At 36.8% G+C, this 24,192-nt stretch overlaps 1 protein-coding gene across 6 annotated transcripts in view; it reads right to left on the bottom strand.

Moving 5' to 3' along the window:
* BANK1 (B cell scaffold protein with ankyrin repeats 1) overlaps positions 1 to 24,192 on the bottom strand; it is a 167,067-nt gene that overhangs the window by 115,825 nt on the left and 27,050 nt on the right. For 2 of the 6 annotated variants that reach the window (XM_055720306.1, XM_055720268.1), the window contains 5 exons: positions 17,927 to 17,992; positions 11,788 to 11,844; positions 6,272 to 6,420; positions 4,983 to 5,121; positions 2,818 to 2,960 (listed from right to left, as the gene is read on the bottom strand). In XM_055720306.1, coding sequence (XP_055576281.1) covers positions 2,818 to 2,960; positions 4,983 to 5,121; positions 6,272 to 6,420; positions 11,788 to 11,844; positions 17,927 to 17,992 — 554 coding nt within the window. The remainder of the gene's footprint in view (positions 1 to 2,817; positions 2,961 to 4,982; positions 5,122 to 6,271; positions 6,421 to 11,787; positions 11,845 to 17,926; positions 17,993 to 24,192) is intronic. The other 4 variants (XM_055720274.1, XM_055720291.1, XM_055720283.1 and 1 more) reach the window with 4 other exon arrangements.

A 24,192-nucleotide genomic window follows, 5' to 3' on the forward strand; every position in this document is an offset into this window, starting at 1 on the left:
AAAAAGTAAAAAAAGATATGAAAAAGTTTATTTATGAATTATAAGAACCTTAAAATCAGTCTGTATACTGGGTTATTACAGAAACTCCCTAAAACAGCTTCTTTAATGCAAAATTATAAGAAAACAAGAGAACAAAAAAATTCACAGCCTTTAGCCAGCACCCACCCTCATATGTCCTGGTAGCAAGTTCATTGAGCATTGTGATTCAGTTATTATGACCCCAGCGCTTCCTACTTTACTATAAAATGTCAGAGTTTTTTCTTGAAAAGCTTATGCAAATAAACTTATTTCATTTTTTACTCTATTTATTTCCTTACATTTTAAATATTTATTCAGTTGTTTAAATGTCTTGCTAATGTTGATAAATTACTTCTAAATTCAGAAAAATTCGCAACACAGAAAATTACAACCGAACAGATGTGGCAAAGAATTTAATCCAAAAATGTAATTTGTAAAAACCTTAGAATATGTTTAATCTGAAATGTGGCCAATGTTAATCTTTAATTGCTCTCTGACAGGAGGAATTCACAAATGCAACAGTACCACACTTCGTTGGTCTCCCACTAAGATATATGAACTGCCCCGACCATCAGTAAAAGGAATGGATTAGCTGTAAGCCTATGTGTTGGGTTTTGTTTATCTGCTTGGCTTTACTGGAGGACAAAGTGGAGAAAGGGAAAATAATCTTAACAACAATAGCACCTCAAATTAGCTGGAAGGGTTGGCAACACAATATACAGTACAATGAAAGCATTTTACCAAAGCACTGTGGGTTTGGTATGCATTACTGTAGCAATTTGCTTTCATCACAGAATTCTAATAAGGAGATACTTCTCAGATTGCAAGCATTTGTGAAAATCTTGAATTTTTCTTTGAACCACGGAGTAATATTGCTTTGATCAATAATTGCTGTAAGCTTTTCTATTTTATTTTAATTTTGTTTTCCATTGTGTTTGATTGTTACTTTGCACTGTTGCCCCCCAGATACTTTTGCAAATAAGCTGATAGTCTCAAAGGTTTTAATTATCCTGGCTAAATAAAAGTTACTACTACTCCTGCGACTTGACAGGAATTTAATTACTATCAAGTCTGTTTTGTTTTTCCTTGCGTGAACATATTTTTAAAGATTAAGGTAATTCATGTTATGTAAATTGCAGCTTTATGATCTATCTTATTGCCATTAAATCAGGTTTACATGGGAGCTTAAAGTATTTTAAAAGTTTGTGGAAATACTTTAGCTACCTAGCTAGTTAGTTTACCTCAATCTGTGGCCCAGCAGGTGACGTTAAGTGTGATGACAAATCTTCCAACACATATGTACACTTACAAAAGAATTACCATTAGTATACTTCCCCACAGAGCAGCCATTATATTGTGTGGCTTGTAAAACTTATCCAATTATAAATATCTTCTTGGTATTAACTTTTCAGATGCTAAAACCAAAAAATTAAGAGCAGGCAAACAGCATTGCCTCATTTAAACCCTTGCTTATTATCCAGATGAGTAAAGCTGAGGAACATACCTGGCAGTCATAACCTACAGCTGTATTTCCTGGTGTGCACTACTGCTCTGCCTAGAATTATTTTTGCATTTGAATATAATTTGAATTGCATGTGTCTTACTAAATATTAGTCATGCTGGTTAAATGAAGGGTCAAACTCCTGAATAACGCAAATAATTCTCCAGTGGAAGTACCAGGTGTGTTGTAGGTATCTAGGTTACCATGTTAATTATAATTTTTTTAATCATTATGATATTTCTTACGCATAAAATTGTAAATGAAACCTGTTAGAAGCTTACTTTGATGTCCTTCAAAACACAGGCTAAAGAATAATGGATATTAAAAATGCATTTGTACTTGGAGTTGCACTATTTTTCTTGTGCAATAGCCTGTTTTCTTAAAACAGAAGTGACTTGTACTGGGAAGGAATCTACCCCCACCCTTAATAGAACACTAATATTGCAATACATCATTTTTTATTAATCCTTTCATTATGAGTGTAATGCCTGAGGTGGTAGATAAGGTAGATTTGTCACAGGAAAATGAGACTGTCTGCACTGGAAACACAGACCATTATTTTTGTTCTGGCTTTGCAGTTACAATATAGACATCATGACAAGTCTGCTTGGGCTATCCACCATTCAACAAATGATAACTGAGATTCCGTCCTTTCTTAATAGATGCTTTCTTTTCTTATTATTTTGTATGTGCTATTGGCAAAGGACACGTTGCAGAGCACTGCAGCCTGCTGTGCTGGATTTGAAACCCAGCTCAAAACCTGAATTCTTCTAAATATATGCAAAGAATCTGCATGGCAACCAGCAAACCACATGAATGATAATTCAGCAGCTGTAAATGTACTCTATATGAATAGCAACCTACTGTCTCCCATACAAGCTATGCCAGAAAAATCCTGCTTGACCGTGAATGAATAATAACCCTCCAAATACAATGTGATTTAAGATTACTTGCTTCTATTGGTCTTAGAACATACTAAAAAGGGCACTTTAAATGGAGAGGGACATTGCTACTGTTATTATTTTCATTCTCTGTAATGCAGGATATTGTCCACTAGGCATATACAGTACAAAGGATGTTTATATTACTTTCTATACAAAAACAAGAAAAGAGAAAATTTGTTTTCACTTGCCTGACTTGCTTACAACTAGACATCTCAAAAGACAGGCCTCTGTAATTGTAAACCTGTTACTGAGCCATTACTCATTACTGTGCAATCAAAAGACTGTGCATTATCTCTTAGCTCATACAGGCACTTATATTGTATTTTTTAATTAAAAATGCAGAAGTCAACTTACCTGACAAGTGAAAGCTATTGGGTCAGCCACCTTCTTGAAAATGTGCTCAATCTCCTCTAGTGCAGTATAGTACTCTATCTGCGCTGTGGTCTTAATGACTCCCCCACAGTAGACATTTATATATACAGGGCCAGCACAAAAATCTTTTAAAACACAAATCAGAACAGTAGCTGAAAATATTTTCCAGTCCCAGACCAGAGGTCTTGGGGAATAAGTAAAAGAACAGGAAAATACCACAGAAAATGCATAGAGTCAATTAAATGGATTTGCATTTCACACATGATTCAGTGTAATCAGTTTTTTATCCAGGTCTTTCAGTCTAACATTAAAAAGCTGACAGAAGAAAATACATATCTGTAAATCTGTATAAAACAAAGCTATAGTATTGCTTCACGTTAGAAAGGAGATGAAGAGAGTATGCTTCAAATTTCCAACTTCCCTTTGATATACTGATGACCTATAAACAGATCCCCTATGCCTACAAACTAAGGAAAAGTTCATTTATTACAAATAGTGGAATTGCTCTTCATCTTTTGAAACATTTTTCTTAATTGCAGACAAGGTTCTCAAAATTGGATTTGAACTAGGCTGCAGAAATTGCAGTGTAATTATTTCCATTCCAGTTGTTTACCTAGTAAAACCAAAGGAAACAGGCATTTGTACAGTCTGTTGTTACTTAAGTGTAACTTGCTCTGTGTACGCAGCATAAGCCCCTTTCATGAGCACATTTTATAATTCATTAGTATTCATTGTGCCAGGCATCCTGCTGTACCATACCAGCACTAGCACAGTTTCCTTAAAATTCAAACTCTGCCCACAGAAAAGCAATGAAAATGCACAATCCTGAAAATGGAGAAGAGTAATAGGGCCAAAGAAACAAAACAAATAGAACATCACCTTAAATCACTCAAATGGAAACTGATCAAATGCATTTTTAATAAAAACAACAAACCAAAACCATTTTCTGGTCAGCTGAACTCTTATTAAAACAGGGTACTCCCTAACTTCCAACTTTTCCAGATTTTGGAACAGAAAAATGCTTACAGAGGGAAGCATTAAATACCAGTAATATAAGAAACAAAATGAAACTTGGGCTGCAGGTCTCTGCCAGATTTTTCACAATATTTCATTTACTGTTCATATTTTATTTCCTCATGCACTATAGAAACCTCACTGTAATCAACAATGTTCTCAAAGTATAATTCTGGAAGAATCTTTCAAGATCTGTGAATGAGGATTTCAGCTCTCCTCTGAAATCAGTTACAGATGGAAGTTTCCTGTTGGTCATGTACTTCCCAATCAGGTCTCTAAAAACAAACTCTCTGCACGATCACAGTGATAAAAAAAACTCAGATCATATGTGGCTGTCACCTCAGGACAGTGTTCTGGATGAAAATCAGACCACAGAATTACCCAAATGTAATTCCAAGAAGCCACTGTTGAAAATTGTAGCCTATACGTATATATTTCTTCTATCTAATGTTGTATTCTAATGCTTTTAGAATAAAATTTAAGTTCTTTTGCGAATTCACAGCATGCAGTGCAGTAGCAAGCTACACTCTAAATATTTACGTGAAAATCTTTTTAATTCTTAACTCACATCATGTGAGTAGGGATAGATGTGGCACTTAAATCTGCACAGACCTTCTAAAAGAAACTGTTGTTACATAGCTAAAACTGTTGACAACTAGTTATAGATGAAGCAGTTGAAAAAATCATTAGAAACCAGCAGAGCTGAGTGATACAGAGAAATGGCATGGATACAAACAAAGAAAAGAAATTATTTCCTAATCAGTAAGAATTATAGAGAGGAATATAACCAAATTTACTGCATTAAATACCAAATGAAACATTTTAGTAATGGAGTAATAAGAAAAGAATATTAGCTTTGCATTTTATGGCAGTAATTTTGAAGAATGTTAACCTGTGACTAATCAATGACATTTTAAGACTGCCACCTGCCATTTAACCACACAAAAACAACCTAAGAGAACCTAGTTTCCCATAAATCACAAGGCCTTTCTTCTCTGCATTATTAATAAATGTTCTGTGTGCAAAACCCATGTACAGGAAACACCTACAAAATAGTGGGAAGTAAAACTACTTATCAGAAAAAGTGATGTGAGCCCAAAGTTTTCTGTTTACTTAAAGAAAGTTTTTCTTACCTAAGGCTTTCACGTACTTGACCTTTTTATTCCAAGAGGTTGGCTGCGTCCTAATTCGTTTATTACCTGCTATGAATTCAATTTCTAATGTTTCATCATCTATTTCATCTTTCAACAGAATGAATATTTCACCAGGATTCTATAAAATTAAAATATGTTCTTGTTAGTCCTTCAGAAAATTATACTGGAAGTGTAAAATGCAAATGAAAACATAACTGGGAAGAAAAGTTCCTTCATACAAAAAAACAGTAATACCAAAACATGCTGCCATCTCAGTGTTATACTTTAGTATTTTACTTACATAAATGACACAATTAATGTAGTATTTTAAATTCATCTTATCTAACAAAATTTTAAGACAGTATTTTAAATACATATGTAGCTGAACTGTTATGTTTTCTAAGAACATTCTACTTTATAGTCCAAGAGAATGACATTCAGCCTAATAAGAACCACCTAAAATACTTTAGACTCAAATTCTTTACAGTGAACTGCCAGTAAAGACAGACAGAAGCAGCAGGTAATGTGATACAATACCATCCTACTGCCTCCTGAACGAGAGCGAATGTTACTCCCTTAGAACTGTACTGGTCGCAATAATGAAATAATGTAAGCCATCTTTGAAAGACAGATAGCAAGCAAAATACATGACGTTCTATACACACCACAACCTCAAAATCTGACTGTGGCCAGTCATTTATATAAATTAATGCAGGATATTGTACTTCCTCTGTTTATATTTTCATATATTTTCTCACAGAAACTCTGATTAAAAACAAACACATATGAATATTTGTGTCCATTGGATATGCATGGAGATATGTATATATAAATATTTCTGATTTAATTTAAAATTAGACAAGGTATATGCTCACACAACCGCTTGTGTAACTTGTGGTATGGCCACATATGCATGTACCCATAAACCAATCATGGATTCTTGCCATGAGACACTCCGTATCCCTCAAGAAGTGCCTGACGACACGCTCCCTCTAAACTACAAGGCCCACATGACAGTTAACATCTCTACTCAAGCTGCCAAAAAATTCTAATAGAGATAAAAATCCCTCAGAGGCTCTCTCAAAACTATTTTATTTACAAATCTTTTGGCTGCAGCGTGGATGTGACAAAGGCAAAATAAACCCCACTGCAGTCTTGATGAACTCTCATTTTGGCCTGTTACCTGCTATCGGTTTTCAAAACTGTTAATAGTATGAATGAGTTTACAGCAGGAAGAGGAGAAGAGCACTGACTGTTATCCTAACGATTTTAGCACCCAAAAACCTTACCTCACATGATATTCTTCCTGGAAGCACCAGTATTGACTGCTCATTAGTTTCTAACGTTTCAGAAAGCATCTCTGTTTTAAAACAGAGTTCCGTTTTTTCTGATACTCCCCTGACATCTGTCAAGTTAACATCAGAGCAAGTGTGGTGACCTGAAATATATAATGCGGAATGAGGACATCGTTAACAAACCCAGCAACAAAACATAGCAATGATGTTGTTTCCAATATATAGCTCATATGGCATTTGGAGTCACATTAAGAGCACTGCATGAAAGCCTGGCAATATTCCTTTTTCTGCAAATGTGATGAGGTTCCCCCCTTTGATAATCAGAGCTCACCTCTGAAGTCCTGAACCTGCAGCCTTTATTTATATAAACAGATTCTTCTCATACATTTTGTCTTGTGAAGTCAAAGACAAGGCCTTTACACCAAAAACATCGTGACCAATGAAGTCACAAGATCAGCCAGTTTTCTAGTCTCAGAACAACAAACTCTCATACACTGGGACAAAGTGGGATTTTTACCACTCTTGCTTTCTCTATATGTAAACAAGGGCATGCTACACATTTACAACATCAGCCTGCCTGGCTGCAGGAAGGATTTATGTAAAGGCAGTGATACCTGTGACCAAGTGACTATGACGGTAGACAAAGATCTTAACACAGGCTATGGTCTCTGCCTTCCTTTACAGACAAAATGAATGACTGAAGGCATACATTTTTTGCGTAGGATATTCTGGGTTTGGAAATGCTATGCCAGTCATACAGATAGCTTGCAACCAGTTTCTTTTCTGCTCTGCTATACCAGTAAAGGCCCAAAAGCCATAGTGATTCCTTCACCAAATCACAGAATTTTAATGAGAAAATATAAAAGAACTGACAACTGCATCTGCAGAGCTCTGACTAAGCCTACGTTTCAGAAAAGCTATTCTTCACACCTGCCACTTTACAGTTGTATCACTACTACTCCTTTCCAGACACTCCATTACCCTGTACAAAACGCTCTTGTCACCCATCTCAAAGGACTGCAGCAGCTCTTCATCACACAGGATTACCCAGCATATTGCAGTAACCTAGTTAGATTAATAGTATCATTCCGAGCAGCTCAGAGTTAAAGTCTTGACTGGCTGGTGAGAAAATATCCTGAGAGTCATCAAGAGTATCTTGTATTACTGTAAATTATGGAATATTCACAGTCAATTACATTCAAGGACATAAATAACTTTTCAGGCACATATTTTCCTCTCAAATGAATGTAGAATATTAATATAAATTAGTGATGGGCAGAATACAGAACAGTAGCAATCTGGCTTTGCTCAAACAAGTACTGCAGCCATTTTGAGGTTTTTCCAAAAGTGCCCAAGTGACTGAGCTATACAAACCACACAGTACTCCTAAGCGGCACAGAACTATTTACATTTAGCATCAGTATTGGTAATTTACAATTAGTTTTCTCACTTCTTGCTTGCCTTTATTTCCCCCATATGTACCAGTTCGTCTGATACAAAATGTTTCCTTTCCTTACCAAATTTGCCTTGCTTAAGAAGGCACAGACTTCATAAACTTCTATAATAAATGTGCCTACTAAGTGAAGTTATGCCAGACAATGCAGTACAGAAACTTGGGTATGCTATGTCTGATGTAGATTTTTTTTTTTTCCCAGAAGTGTGCTTTGGTTGTTGGAAAGATCTTAGAAAAAGAAAAAAAAAAGAAAGGAAAAAAAAAAAGTAGCATCATTTGTCCTTGCTTCATTAAGGAAGCTAAAAGTTCTTTGAACATCTAAGGTGTGCAGGTTCAGCATTGGTCACCAGCTAGTAAATTTTCCTACCCTACTCCTGCTTATAGTCTCATGCCTTTAAAGCAAACTAATTCTAAATTTAAACTGTGAATTCAATGTAAACTGATAAAATTACACTGAACCTGCGTGCAAACATACTTTACTGAAATAGTTTTAATTCCATTTGTTTTAATTTGTTTTGAAAGTTAAATAGGCTCACTGAACAAAGGTTATTTTGATTCTGAATGAGAATCCACGCACAATTCAATGCAGTTTAACTATTCCAGCTCAAAAAGTAACTACATTAGTTTCTATGATTATCACTGTGAAGACTAGACTTTAGCACCGCTCTTCAGAAAATGGAAGGCCTGAACCCTTGCTGACGTGAACAGCTAGGATACTATATGCCCACAGCGCGTACTTTGGGAATATTACGTGTTCATATTTTAAGTCTCCCATCAATTTTAATCATATAGAATTTACTTAAGACAACTCATATGAGGTGCATGCTTCTTCTGAAAATTTGTCTTCCACTTTAAGCAAAGGAGTCTTGCAAAGACAAGAAATATTTCATTATCAGATTGACAAAATGAAAGGACTGAATAACAAATCTGGTAGGCACTGGATTTTCCGATGTCAGCTTTCTGTCAGTGATCATTCTTCAGGGATCGTGTGGATGCATTCTAATCTATGTGAAGTTCACGACAGCTTTATTTCTAGCCTGCACTCTGCTTATCAAAGATGACAGTATTAACTTCCACCTTTTAATGTCCACAATAATTCATCTACTAGGAAGGTCAATGCTAGTGCTAACAAGCTCGTTCAAATTAGGATAATATTTTCCTCCCACATTAACTGCATTTTAGTATTTTTATTATGCTTAGTGACATATAACTACAGTATCAGGACCTCAACTCAGTCAGTATTGGGATTACACAGCCCTAGAGTTCAGACAAATTATGAAGAAAATGCAGCCTTTGCATCAGACTTGGATATTCAAGAGAAACAGCAATTCCCCTACTGACTGTGAAAGCAGTTAGCAATTTATTAGCTAAAAACCATCAAGCACAAACTCTTTCACTAAATGTCAGGTCTACCTGAGAATCAGTGAAAGACACGTACAACAGTCCAAGAGTAACAGGGATCTCTATTATCACTACTATATATTTAATAACCAAACTCCAGAGCAACCATCTCCAGCACTCAGATTCCTACCAGCAGTTGCACACACTGTCCTAAAATGTAGAACATGAAACAACCATGTCAAGTGTTACTTGTCAGTGCTGAACAAACACTGCATCAGAGATTAAGCAATACTTGGCTTGGTGGCATTAACTAAAACAATGTAGCTCATAAGCGTTTAATACTAAAGTAATGAGATTCTAGTAACACAAATGGAACAAGTACAGACAGTATTTGTTTAATTGTGGGTAGAAGGTGTTGCCTGATGTACAGGTCTTTTGAACACCTACATTCTGGACATCTTCACTGTGAATCCTTTACAGTCTCACTTTTAACCTGAAAGCAATGGCTAAGGAGCTCCACTAATTGCTAAGGCTTTCAGAAAAATGATCATTCAACAAGGATTTAAAACTGTAGGCGAAGATTAGCTTAAAAGAAACATAAAAGGAACATCATTATAATGCTGAAATATCAGAGAGAGGATTTATTAAAGGGTATTTGTTGCTTGGTGAATGTGTTCTTTTAACATTTTATATAACGGTGACCTATCTGTGAGATTCTTAAAATGGAGCAGTAACAATTAAAATAATGGATTAATAAAATTGGACCCTTTCTTGTAGGATTGAAGTCTAAGAAATTATTAACTATATCTAATGATCCTTAGACAGCACTATGAGCTAGAAGCTGAAAAGAAAGGAAAATCTGTTATAATCTTCCCTTGAGTATTCATGTCTCTCCCACCAGGAATTACTGTCTGTTACTGAGGGTAATGCTCTATTTCCATCACATTACTTTTGTTGGCTTACTTTTGACAAATATCTACTGCTGATGGTCACATTGAAAGGATTGATCTTAAATTTAAGTTCATATTTAAATAATAAAATCACACACATTTACTGTAACAGTTATTCACTTAATTGGGCACAGTGCTGATGTTTTCAATTTTACTTCAATGTTCCCTTAATTCATGCAACTTCAATACATCAATTTGGTATATTTTACACAAAGCCTTTTGGAATGCATTATTGCTTTTCATTTAACATTTTTAACCGAATTCATTAAATGACTTTGAAATTGCATTCCTACACATAAACTCAGAATTTTTAATGAAGCCTCTCTACTCTCTTGTGGATTCAACAATTAATGCCTCACCATGGCTTCTGAACAACTTCCACGCCACATCCAACCTCCTTCCCGCTCCCAAATTCTAACTTTTCAAATACACTATTTAGCTATCCATATTGCAGCCTACATGAGTATTATAAACCGTCTCTGTCTTTGATTACTTGGTACTTGCTATGTGTTTTGAGTCAACAATGTATGTGACAGATTTGGGGTATTAAAAATAGCAGAAACAAACTTATGAAAGATTTATGTGTTTTCTAAGGCTACCCATGGAATGAATCTCACAGCCAAAATTTAGTTGGCTTTACAAAAGCAAAATACCTGCTAGCTTAGCAAATTTCAGTTCTTCCTCAAGTCTTGCTAAAGCAATGCTAGCTGAAGAACTGCAACTGAATTACAAACAAGGTCCTCATCCCTAGATCACACAACATACAAGAGAATGAGAAATATGGGCAAATCTGGTTAGGCAGATGGCAGGGAATGGAAAAGTAATGAAGCGCGTGGCCAACCTGCCACATGAAAGAAAAGACAGGGTGTTCCAGTGTCAAAGAGTAAGCCAAAGGGGATTACAGGGAAGAACACTCAGGCTAAATTCAGCAGATCATGTAAGTGCAGGAGTCATCCCATGTAATATGGCAGGACCCCTCCTCAAGACAATATGAGGTAAAGGCAGAGATGGTCCCACTGGGTTCTGTGAAGTATAATTGAAAAGGTGCTTATGTGTAAATAGCTTCATTGCAATTCAAAACCTTCAAGCCAAACACAGATGTGTGCTCTGCAGAAAAATGGATGAAAGTAAAGCCATACAAAAAAAACCCAAAATAACCTTCTGTTATGTGGAAAAATTAGGAAACAAGACTTACGCACGTCATATTCTTTCTGCTATCAACCATGAGTTTATCATACACATTTATGAAAGCTAATCCTCTTAAAATATGGGTATTTGTAAATGTTGCATGAACTCAGAAAAGTGCAGCAGAGTGGGATGGAAAGGCAGCCTCTAACTGCACGGATTGCTCTATAAATGACTTGAGAAAGGCTGTGAGAAACATGGAGGCAGAAAACATTCACCACACTGGGCTTCATTCAATGAGCCTGTTTTCCTCAGCATGAGGATGAGATTTATTATTTTTTACCATAAACCCTATCTAAGATATGATTTCAAAGCAAATCCCTTTTTCTGCTCTGCTGAAAAATTTTCTTTTACTGATGGTGAGAGAGGACTTAGGAACAGAAAGGTTTCTAAAAATCACAGAACAATACTAAATACATTCTAAAACATATAAACATCTGACTTAAATCTTAACTTCTTTCATTTGTTTCCTATCAGGTAAATTCCAGACCAAGGTAAACATATCCACTACTGAACAAGCTTTAAATAATTTTTCTCTCTATGCTGAATCATCTATCTTTTTTAAATAGATTGACAGTTACCTTTGTTTTTCTCAAAAGCATTCTCAGTCCCAGTTCCTCCTGCATGGCTGCATTCTTCTGTCAAAAACAGTAGATTTCTGTGAGTTGGCCTATTTTGCACATGTTTCCAAAAAGTTTCTATTACTTTATTTACGGTGAACAATTTTTTTTCCAAATAAGCATCAAGTTGACAGTTCCTTTAAAAGCTATGAAGAACAGGTTTTCCTTTTCTGAATATTTGGAGTTGGTGTTTATGTCATCTAAGCAACTGATGGTGCTGTAATTTTCATTCACATCTATTTCTCTCCCTTATCAGAGCAATCCCTGGAACAGCCCCCACATCTAATACTTTATGCATCACTTCATACATGTAAGGCAAAGGCTGATTTGATTGCAAAGGTGCGTACCAACCTGTTCTTGTATTATTAGGTATAATTTTGTACACAACAATAAAAAACACCCCACTCTGATATAATTGTAGCCTAATGGATTGATTCATGTAAGCATCTAAACACAATGTAAGTCTTCTTATGAGTAGCCATATTGGATCTGATAGTTAAACCAAAAAATCCTGCCTTCAAATAACCCCAAAACAGTAAAAAGCAACTTACCATTAATTTACCAATAATATTTAAGAAATAATTTCCACATAAACTAGATGTTTCTTTATATATATACTTTTATATAACTGTAACTGTATATTCAGAGACTATGCAAGGCTATGACAACTAACTAGTTTGTAACTGGTCTGTGGCTTGGAAGAAAGATTTGACTTAAACTCAACAATCAGTGCTTTGGTTAGGATGCATACATTTAGAGGCTTTTTGGGACTAAGTTTGTGTTTTACTATATTATCAATTAATGTTATTATTTTTACAGCAGTCAAACACATGATTTTCAGCTGTACCAGCAGTATTAATAGCATTACTGCTCTGTGAGCTTTAGACACATAGGAAGACAGTCCCAAGAAGTTCCTAAACTGCTAGGCACACTGATTATTTTGGAAATAACAGCTACCTGCCTGAGGTCATTTAGCTGCTGAGCAGAACTGTTGATGGAGCCCAAGCCTGTTATTTCCACTTTCTACATTCTGCATGCTTTTATCCTGTCTCTTCTCCAGGGAGAAGCAAACTGAAGTCTGGCCCTCTGTGTGTACCAGCAGTTCTCAGTTATTAAAGCCTGATGTTTTATTGAAGAGTCCATCTATCCACTTCAGAGTTACTGGAGTTCTACCAGAGTAAGAACACTCTAGCTGGCATTTCTATTCCATTTCTCTGGGGTATCAGCGCACACACACACACACCCCTCACCTCTGTTTCAGTGAAGGATTATACAGCACTAAACATTGCCCCAAATCTGAGATGTGCTGTTTGAACAGTGACAGGTTATCCTCCTGCTGCTGACTCAAATTACCACTGAAGACAAAAGGACTGATACGCAGAGGCATCCACAGTTGTGAGCAGACCTCCAAAAGGTGTTTGCCTGATAAAATGGTCCTGCAACTTCCTTATTATTCCAGAGGGGCTAGCTGTAGCTGCCTAGTGGCTCTATATTTCTATAACTACAATTCAAGCCTCTCATAACTGGCCTGGCACAAACTGCACACTGTGCTTGGACACAGATGTGACACGAGGTTACATTTTGAATTACATAGATCTAAAAGAACATAGCTAGAGAGAAGCACTTTAGAATCAAGCCATACTTCAGGGAAGCACACCTGGCAGGCAGGCCAAGTGTTCACATATCAGGCTGAATATGGGTTAAAGTTTTTACAGATACCACCCTCAAGGAACTACCAGTGAGCAGCCAAACTTTCCCCTCTTGGCCATGTTTGAAGCTATTCTCTTGATAAAGAATATTCTTTCCAGTCATGAAAGTTCAAAAAATTACATGGCTGAAAGGACATGAAGTTTAACATAAATGAGAAGTCCTTTAACAACTGCATTGGGAGAGGCTGGGGGAGAAATGCTGGTAGCTGGCATTCTCAGCCTTTGCCCTACTCAAAGTACAGGATACATATTATTAATAGCATGAAAATGTTTACTGACACAAGACAAGTATACTCCATGTTACAGCATCCCTTGAATCACTCTGGTAACACAAGCCAGCTTGGACTGCAGCAGCTCAAACAGTGTATTTTAGCCTGCATATGACCAGCAGAGCTCCAATACCTGCACAGGGCTCTTACCAATGCCTGGATGAAATTTATGATGCTGTTCTTTATCTGTACAGCAATAAATTACATGGAACTTGTCTATCTAAGAGACCACATGTCTCCCTGTGCCACGCTGCCACAGCTGCTGTCAGCAGAAAGATTCACACCAGACACATTTGGTATTAAAGGGGGGGGGGGGAAAAAGTCAGTTGTCAGCAAGACTGACTCACTAGGGGACAGGCTGGTTTGCAATTTACTCCCACCTTTGGTTTGAAATAGCTAAAATCTACTGAACCTTAAAGCAGGCTAAAAGGTACACTACTTTCTCAGGAACACAATCAAGAGTGATGTTTTTTAGACATTTCTGAAAACTATGCTTGCTTTCTAACTCCTGATTGTTTTCCTTTTTCTAGGGTTACGAATAGGAAAGTAATGTGAGGTCTTTATCTTTTAAGACACTGTCCTTTAACCCAACACCTAGACCCCAGAAGAGCCACATTTTAGTAAAACAGGATTTCAGATAGCATTATAGGAAAGAACAGTATAGCAGAGAGAGGTACTCCTATAGCTCTTCTTTATCTGCAGAAGGGATGCCACCTATTTTGTTACAAAGGCCTGGCCTTTCTCTGGTTTAGTTTGGTAAAGGCTACAGGTAACACAACATGCACATTTAAGTGAGTTTGATGAGACCTCTGAGCAGAACCAAAAGATGTCTGCTGTTAAACTTAATAGGAAGACAGCTATTATATTTTAAAACCACCGTTTTTGTGCTCTGCTTGCCTGTCCTTAATTGGTCCAGTTAATTAGTGCTAGGATACAAGCTTCAATAGCACATGCTAAAAAAAGACAGAACTGTTTCACAGCTGGGGAACAGACTTTTCTGAAGCTGAGTATTACCTAATGAGCATCTAAATCTGAGGATAGCTCTATTTTGCAGGTAAAATATTGAATGCCAATTCTACAATAAGGCATTCACATTTTATCTGTGTGGGTACAAGGCTCTACTCCCAGATTCTAGTAAGATTGCTTCACTTTTCCAACCTTAGTACAAATTATAAATAATGATTCCTTGGGGAGCAAAAAATTTCCTGAGGAACCACAACAGCTTCTCAAAATACAGCTATCTAGTAATAAAAATAAGTCTACTTTTCTTATATAGAAACAAGAAACACAGCAAACACACAACATTTCGGAGTGGCTAAAGAGCTGACTTGCTCTATTATCACCTACAGGAATAAGTGCTCATATATTCATATCACGGTGATTAGCATTCCACAACTGGATCTTTTCCATCACTCACTAGGCAAATCAATTGTTTTCACATCTGCCTGTAGCTCATATTCCCCAAAAGGATCTCAGTGATCATATTGTTTTTCCATTTTCCAATGTACTGTCTGACCTCTTCCCTCAAGGCCTTGCACAATTGCACTTTAGTCAATCACTTCTTATTGATTTGTTAGTGCTTGCTCATTCCCCATCTATCTTTGCTTTATTGGATATAATTTGTTATGGTCTAGGGCTTTTTTATGTGTCCTGTCATCCACTTACTGCTCTTCCCACCCTTGTTGCTTTAGATTTCTTGTTTAGCTTTACACTTCTGATCTGTTTAACTTTCATTCCAGTTAAAGTCTAAATTCCATCTTCCCTTGATTTATCCCTCTTTCGTACAATATCTGTGCAGTCAAAACAAACCTCAGATTTCAGCATGCCAGTCTCCACTTCAGACTTTACATAAAGTGCTGTTATTTTGTGAATTTATAGGGTTCTAGCAAAAATCCTTTCTTGGTTTATAATTCCTCCTGACACTTCTGTTTTGTGTCACACATACAATTCAGCACTGCATACATTTCCTTCTTATTGTAAAGAAAAAAGAAGAACAAAAAGTGCCTGGAAACATTTTTTCAGAATTCATCCAAAGCCAAATCCTGTCTGGTTACCTGAAGATCAACCTGCTTTCTACAGGGCACAAACACTGGCTCATTTGCAGCTGCCATATTTCCTTTCTTGGCTTTGTAAAGACTGACATGCTGAATCTTGGAAACTGCGATCATTTCACTTCTTGGGCTACTTTTCCTTCCAAAGTTCTGCAGTGGTATCAAATCACTGCTCCCTATTGCACCACCACAGAAGAAATGACCACGTATTGCCTTACACTCATGCGGGAGTCAGTCTGAACCTCACATACAGGATACAATTATTGGGAAACCCACTTTTCTAGTTGGCCTTTTCACTCATCACAGCAATTGAGAATCTTTTTGGTCCTCTTAGCAGTAACTAAACATTGTTAAGCAGCACAGGCTACATACAATCAATGCTGTCGACTACCAAAAGCTGACTGAGAACTGTGGTCCAGGCAACTTGAGCGAAGATTAAGTGAAATTTTTGATTTTAATACAAGATTTTCTTAGCTGGAAAATCCTCAGTTCACTTTAATACAACATCAACCATTCAGCTGATGGGAAACTTGGACTTAAGCTGCTCTTCAAGTCCACCTATAAAAGCAGAAAAGGATTCATATAAAGAGAGTCAGGGTTTAACATGGGAGTAGCTTGGAGAAACAATTCCCTAGTCCTTTCTTTTCTTAGGATTCTGTTCTCTCTGACCACTCCCTCTTTTACTGTCTCATTTTTTGGACATCACATTCATGAATGACAGGAACAGTGACGCCAGCTTATTGAGCACCTGGATGATGAGCCAGTAATAACAAAACTCCTTCTTTATATCAACAAACTTCTTCAACGCACTGGCCCATGGCACATTCAACACACAATCAAAAGAGATATCCTTGGAAGCCTTGACAGTAGGTTTGTAGGCATAAAACACTGCAGCTTTCCAGGAGTTTTCTGCTTGAGACCACACCAGTGCACTCAAGGTACCAAGAAAGTCATAAACAGTTCCTATCAGAAAGGAGCGGGAGACCAATAGAAAAAAATTTAGTAGAGGGAAACAGTTGGTGCTAAATACTCCCTTCCACATTTCAAAGAGGCATATTTCCAACTAGTTCTGGTCTAGACCTGTAGAATGCACACCTTTCAGTGTCTGAAGTGAACCCAGTGAGCACCATAAGTGCATTTTCCCTTTTAGCTTTATCTGAAAAGAAACCAACGTGCATGCTCCAAAATTCTTCTGCATTGTGAATGAAAGCATGGTGAGCAGGAATAACTGGAGCATTTAAAAGCACACAGGTTGATGCTGGTGTCTTGAAATTAACTGAAGCAGCTAAAATTCTAAACTCCACACATCATTGACATGTACACTAAATTAGTGCCAGTAAGGAAGAGTCACTGAGCTTGCAGCGCTCCACTTTGCCAGCAAAGATGACCCATAGAGTCACTAACCTTAGAGTCCAGCAGCACAGAACTGCTATACCAGGAACTCCAAAATAACTTACCCAAGCTTTTCTATCAGTTAGCATGATGCTGCTGTTAAGCCGATCAGTACACAACAGTGTCAACCCAGAAATCAAGTTAAGTAAGAACTGGGGATAGGAAAGATGCTATGTAGCTCTTCACTAGGAAGTGGAGATTTTGCCTGTTTTCTCTACTATAACTCTTTATGGGCTTTCACAAATATAAATAAACCAGAATGACAAGTATCAACAGGCACTGAAGTCATGATGCAGGGCTTCTCCCAAAAACTGTCTGACAATGAGCGATGCTACAAATGTAATGCGAGTAGGACTGATCTGCAATTTCATATCAGCTCTCTCTTCACTACAAGCTGGGAACACAAAAAGAAAGCTCTCCATTTCTCTACTCCGAAACAAAACAAAAAAAGGAAATGTCCCAGCTGAATCTCTGTCCCCCTTTCACACTCCTCAGGAGAATGTGTGGGTATAGATCTGTGGGTGGATGTTTGAGAACAAGGCATGTTCCTCTACACAACTGTATGCTATAGTAAGGTTAATTTATTGCCTTTCATGTCTGACAAGATGTAAGAAAACAAATTTAATTTTCTGAAGAGTACTGGCTTTATTCAAGTAAATGCAAGGGGAATTCAACTCACCATCTGCAAGAACTGCTTCATAAATGTAAGACAAAGAGTCTCCAAGATTTTCATTCTGTGGCTTACCTAGGAAAAAAGATTAAGTTCTTTTAATGGTATCTACCTAGAAATATCCCTAACTGGTCATCGACTTTCATGACACTATCTCATCTCACTACTATCCTACTTGATTGTTTCATAGAATCTTTACTTTGCTCTAAGGAAGATCTTAACATCAGAAATCAAGCTAGGAAAAAAAAAAAAAAAGAAAAAAATGGTAAAATAAAACAGTTAAGCAACCTAAACTCTCAGAAATAAGGAAATACCATGATAGCAATTTCCATTTTCTTTTTTTAGATGTAATTCTGTATGTTATTTAAGATGTAAGATAAAACTATTTTAAAGCTAAAGTTTTGCAGATAGGAAAAAAAATATCCAAGGACTAGCGGAGAGGAACAAGCCTAGACAGATCTTGAGATGGAACTGTATTTAAATTTTTTTCAATAAACATTCCTGTGACTGATCTTTTCAATTTACTATAGCAGGTAAGAAAAATGGACTTCAGGAAGAAGAGAAGTTTGCCTGAAAGTCAATATAGCAAACAATGCAAAAGGAGCGGGGCAAAAATGAAAGAGAAAAAAATCCCATGCAGGAAAGTGAGAAATGGAAAATGGATGCAGGCATTAGGGTTTGGAAGACAACTGTGTAGGGCTGTGTTTGGTAACACAATAAATCTGGCTACAGAGTTCCCAGTATTGGGTCAAAAAAAAGATGGCCACATCATGTAAAATACTGGTCCAATATTAAAAAACTGTCAGTTCCGATTTGCTGAAATTATTTTTGGCTTAGTAACCACCAGGAGACTTTCTGCCATATTAAGCAATGTCTGTCTATGCCACTCTTTCTTTATGCTGGATCAAGTTATCACCTGGTTTTCCACATCTGAGGTAACATTCACATAAGAGATACAAGGCCTTCTTGAGCTCCATATTGTGAGATCCAACTAACTCAACAAACATGCTGTTACACAGCATCTGTGGGATCCCAGTCAAGATCCTGTGTTATATTGCTGGGTACTCTGGAAGTGACTAACTAATATTACTACAATGGACCAAGTCTGAAAAGTAAGAGTCACTGAGTAAGGGCACCAAGGCTGGGATGTGAAGAGGAGCCTGGGAAAGCAATTGCATTAAAATGACTTCATTAAGGTTGCGTAAACCCAAACACTCAAAAGCAGTCTTTCTCCTTTGAAGTATATTGCTGACTATTTCTTTTAAATTGATCTTGTGGACAGTGCACAAGTTAGACCTACTCTGGCATTGACTTGTGGTTTTGTACTTAAAGAAGGTGTTGTTTACCTGATTTGATTCAGTTATTCTTGTAATAACAGAAGTCCAGTGAATGAGGAGAGAATTCTAGTGAGGGGAAAGGGCAGTGATATTAGCTGACTGCTGATCTAGAGAATTTAGGTAATTTCAGGTTCCCATCCTGAAGTTTTCAGGCAAAGAGCTAGAAGGCTTTTAAAACATGCTTTTCAGACGTGCTCATTAGTTTTGCATTGCACTTTATACGAAAGACGTTACAGCTGACCTGCAGACATCTCAGCAGTCACAAATGCATTTGAAATTAAAGGAAGTTTGAATATAAACATAAAAAAATATTGTATACTGTTATGTGTTATGAGAAGTAATGTCTTAAAGTGATTTCAGAACTGGAAGAAATGCTTCACCCTGATCATGCTAAATACTAGTACATAAAATGATAACCCACTGTTTGACAGTACTCAATACAGAACAGAGTTCTACAGGAATGCACATTAGGAAATTAATAATTCTGTTTTCTCAACAGGATTTGAATGGCATTCAGTACATAAATAATGCAACTGCAAACTCAAACACAAAACAAAGTATCAAATAACTGGTAATTAACTGAGCACTATTTATCCTGTATACTAATGAGGGCAGGTTCTTCGTGGGGGAGGAAGAATGCACTTACATAATTAAAGGCAATCAATGCAACGAACAATGGTCCTACCTAAAGTTTAATAGGCTAATTTGTGCCTGTATCTTTTTGACATTTGAACACCTAACTTTCTAACTGTAATAACATTTTCTGGACCAAGATCTGTCCTTATAGCCATTTAAGTACGTACAGAGAGACCCTAACAAGAGCAAAATCTGAATCTAAATAAAAAAGTTGTTTTTTTCAGTATCAAATTAAGTAGGTGCTACATAGGTGTTACAACTTTTCAAATCTGAAAAACCACATGACACATTGTATCCTATTTTCAAAAAGCTGGCACTAACTCAACAGAAATACATCATGGTGAAATTGCAAATAGCAATTTTGTTGTAACAAAACGTGTGTGCCACAAAATATACAAGGAATGCATTTCCAGAAAACTTCTCTAGATGCCTACCAACAACTTTTCAGTAATTGTGATTGATAACCACAGTGCAAAACATGATGAGAGTCAGTAATGCATTATGTGAAGGACGTGTAAAACTACAGATTCATACAGCCATATTACGGTTCTAGCTGCAAAATATCTGCTGGAAATCTTGAATTATTTGTAACCTTTAGAAATAACATCACAACTGCAACTAAATACTAACTGATCATGGTTGTGCCATAAACAAGACATAAATTTGGATGGTGTCCACTTGCAACCTTGAAAGAACAGACTAATGATAATAAATCCATTAATTAATTTTAAAATATATAACCTAAAGAAGCAACAGTAAAATCAGATTACATTAAATTAGTACATGTTGTTGCAATAATGTTTTTGTTCTAGCCACATTTTTTATTATTAATAAAACCTTTTATGAGGTTGTCCTAAGTGTTAAAAAACATTCACTTTAAGATGTCAGTGTATTTACTTTTCCAAGTGTAAGCAGTTTAGTGTCAAAAGTAAGAGGAAAACACATCACATACATGATGCATACTTCAGAATCCAGGGGTACAGGTCACCACGACTGGCTAGACAGATCAAAACACGAGCTACCTAGAAACCTGACTACATAATTAACTAAGTCTTCTCTGGATTTTGCAGGAACGAGAAAAAACAAAGAACTCAAACAGTTTAAGCAGCAGGGGGTGGTAGTTTCAAAATCCCATCTGTGGCTGCCACCTCCAGGCTGCCACTTCAGTTTCTCTTCTGGTTTGAAATAGCCAGGATCACATACCAGATGAAAAAAAGCGACACTAACTTTTTTTTTTGTTGACAGTTGTCCCCATTAAAAATCCCCATCAGGGTACTGGCATCCCAGCAATCATCCTCTGTGGAGATGGAGAAACAGAACTTCTCAGGAAAAATTATCAATCTGGTAATCTTCGCAGCAGTCCAAAGACTCACTGGCAGGGCAAAACAGAAACTAGGACTATACTGGAGCATACTTCTGCTAACAAAATGTCCTTTCTGTCCTTCTGCCTATGATAAATTCATACAGATTATTTTTGTTTTAATAAAAAAATTTAATTGGCATTTGAGGTGCTCCTCAATAAGCCGATGACCTCATTACCTTAAAGCACCAACAGTGGTATCCACTGCCTGATTGTAAATACATTGAAGGAGGAGGAAAGGGAGGCACAACTGAGTAGTCTCATCTACCGCAACTTCCACAGCAGCAAACTGTTGCAGCACATACAAACTAGCAGGCTGCAACAAGGCTTTACCATTGGTCAGATTCGACTGTCTGTGCTGTATCTTCTTCCTCCAGCAATCAGACCACACAACTCCTCCTCCATCCAACCCCCCTCTCCTACAATCTTCAGGGCTATTTAACCACTTAGTGGGAACGAGCTACAGCTGCACATTTTCCATGTCAATCAACCCACTGCCTCTGAGGCAAGGTCACAGCTGCATGTTATCAATGCTAATCAACCCACTGCCTTCATTCCTCCACAGTGAACGAGGCCAGAACTACCTCCATTCCTCCCTCCTCCATTTACTCAATCTTGTGTGACCTTGTAAGAAATCTTTACAATCAAGACACTTAATTCACACACACAAAGCCACAGTGTATTCAGTGCTCACAAACAAACCAACCCCAAAATTCTAGTGATTCTGTTTTCTCTTCAACGGTGGTTCCTATTAGCACTTCGTGCTTGTCAGCTTCATTTCTTCGTAGATTGCAAGTCATTGTGAAAACATAGGTGAAACACTTGCCCACTGAAGAGAATGATAAAGTTCCCACCTAAATTAAGGGGTTTAGCTCATCAGCACAAGTCTTGCTGACAGTCTAGGAAAATGTATCATTATTGGTTACTCATATTTGAGTACCAATGTGAAGAGGATTTTACAGAACAAGCAAAGAAGTGATTCAGAATGTGAAGTATTACTTCAGTATTCAACATTACATCCAAATGCCTGCTACAATTCCAATAAAACCTATGCCACTGTTCTAGAAATGAAACAAGAGATACCATAAAAGCATATGATAAAAATATAGTGATTTATTCCTCTTTTTCTGTGACCTGCACAATGAAAATTAGCCCCATATTTGAAGCAGGCTGAAGATTTGTATGTTAAGCCCTATCATAAGCTCCCAGCCTCTTTGTCCTTCATTTACTATTAGAGACAAATACCCAGCTAGTATCTCATTACTTCAGATCTAAACCTTACTAATAGTTGCAAAAGAGTTTTCTTAACATTCCTTTTCATGGTGATTAAAATTGTGTGCAGGTACACTGAATATTTAAGTAACAATCAGAAATGAACAGCATATTGCTGTCTCAGATAAAAGTTACATATTCATTCTGAGAATCTTTCCTGGGCTTTCAAAACAGTACATAGAGTTTTCTAGTTGGGTTATGTCACTTTACATACCTCTTCTCACTTTTTGATAAAATAGCAGGTAATGAATAGATACACATAAGTTTGTTGAGCAGTTCCCAAATATCAAATTTTCTAGAAGTAGATTCTCTTCATTATTTTTTTTTTTTGGGGGGTGTGTGTGTGTGTGTAAGAAAAAAAAAGAAAGAAAAAAAAGGATAACACTGCTTAGAGAAAAGGCTGGAAGTCGAAGTGACAAGTGTTGTTTAGTTGAACTGTAAACAACAAAACCTAATAAAACAGCAAGCACACTAATGGATACTTCTGATTCCTGAGCTGTACTGAAAGTCCCACAAAAAAAGTCTCATAAAAGTGTCAGCACACTTTAGAAACAGTGTCACAGAAAATTATTTTTGAATCATCAGTACAGAGGCACGAATAACTACAGGGAATTCAGGACATTTAAAGTGCCAAGTAACTACCTCCAGCTGCAAATATCTATCTGTATCTACAAATCTCCTGCTTAAACATAAGGCTCACCTGAATTTGAAGTGGAAGTGTTTCAAGACTAAACAAAAAAAACCCAGCTATGTCTAGGCTAAAATCCACCAGGGTACATTGAAAGTATGTCAATTTAATATAAAAAGGGGTACACACTTCAGCAGACCAAGGAGAAGCTGTAGAAAGAAAAAGGGAAGGGAAAAGACAGATGCAAACAAAATGTGTCTCCTGATTCTACTTTCAGCAATATTAGAGAAAGCTGTTAAAGCTAAGTCAGAATTCTAGAGTCACACTGGGCCATCTTAAATGTTAACACTGAATAAAAGAATTTCTAAGTGTTCTACTCTTTCCCTGAGGTTTATCTTTTTTTATGACAATAGGCCCTTACACAAAATTCAAAACCAACTCTAAATCTAAAAGGTAGAGGTTTCAAACAGTGAAGTATTTTGTGAACAAGTCCTGCTAAAGGAATATTTTGACATCAATAAAAATATTTATGTTCCTCTTCATGCATAAGGTGAATATAATAAAATCTGTCACCATCCAGGAAACATATGTTAGGCCAGTTGCCATGTCTCAGTTCTCCCTTTACTCCTCCAAGAACATGTTCAAACAGAAATTACAAACCCTTCAGATTTTGTGTTTGAATCAGATTACAGGGCAAACAAGCTCTCTATTGGGTACAAACCCCCCTGCATCTTCCATTGTATTTAGTTTTACTGAACATTTTAATTAGTATTGGGTTTGGCTTAGAATTTTTTGCATATATACTACTTTAAAAGGTAGAAAGAAGTTTTAGCAGATAAAGAGCCCTACCTGCTCCAACAAGATGAAACTAATACCATCTTGTAAGTAGAAGGTTTCAGCAAAATAACTGGGGGGGGAGGGGGGCATATAAAATTAGATTTAGTTTGCATTCTTTCCATCTCAGACTATAAAGACAATGCAAAGAGAATACCATCTAGGAGAGAAGACACAGCTGAGAACTTACCTTGCCTAGGAAATTTGC

Source organism: Falco cherrug, chromosome 1 (genome assembly GCF_023634085.1).
Source record: "Falco cherrug isolate bFalChe1 chromosome 1, bFalChe1.pri, whole genome shotgun sequence".
NCBI classification, from domain to species: Eukaryota; Metazoa; Chordata; class Aves; order Falconiformes; family Falconidae; genus Falco; species Falco cherrug.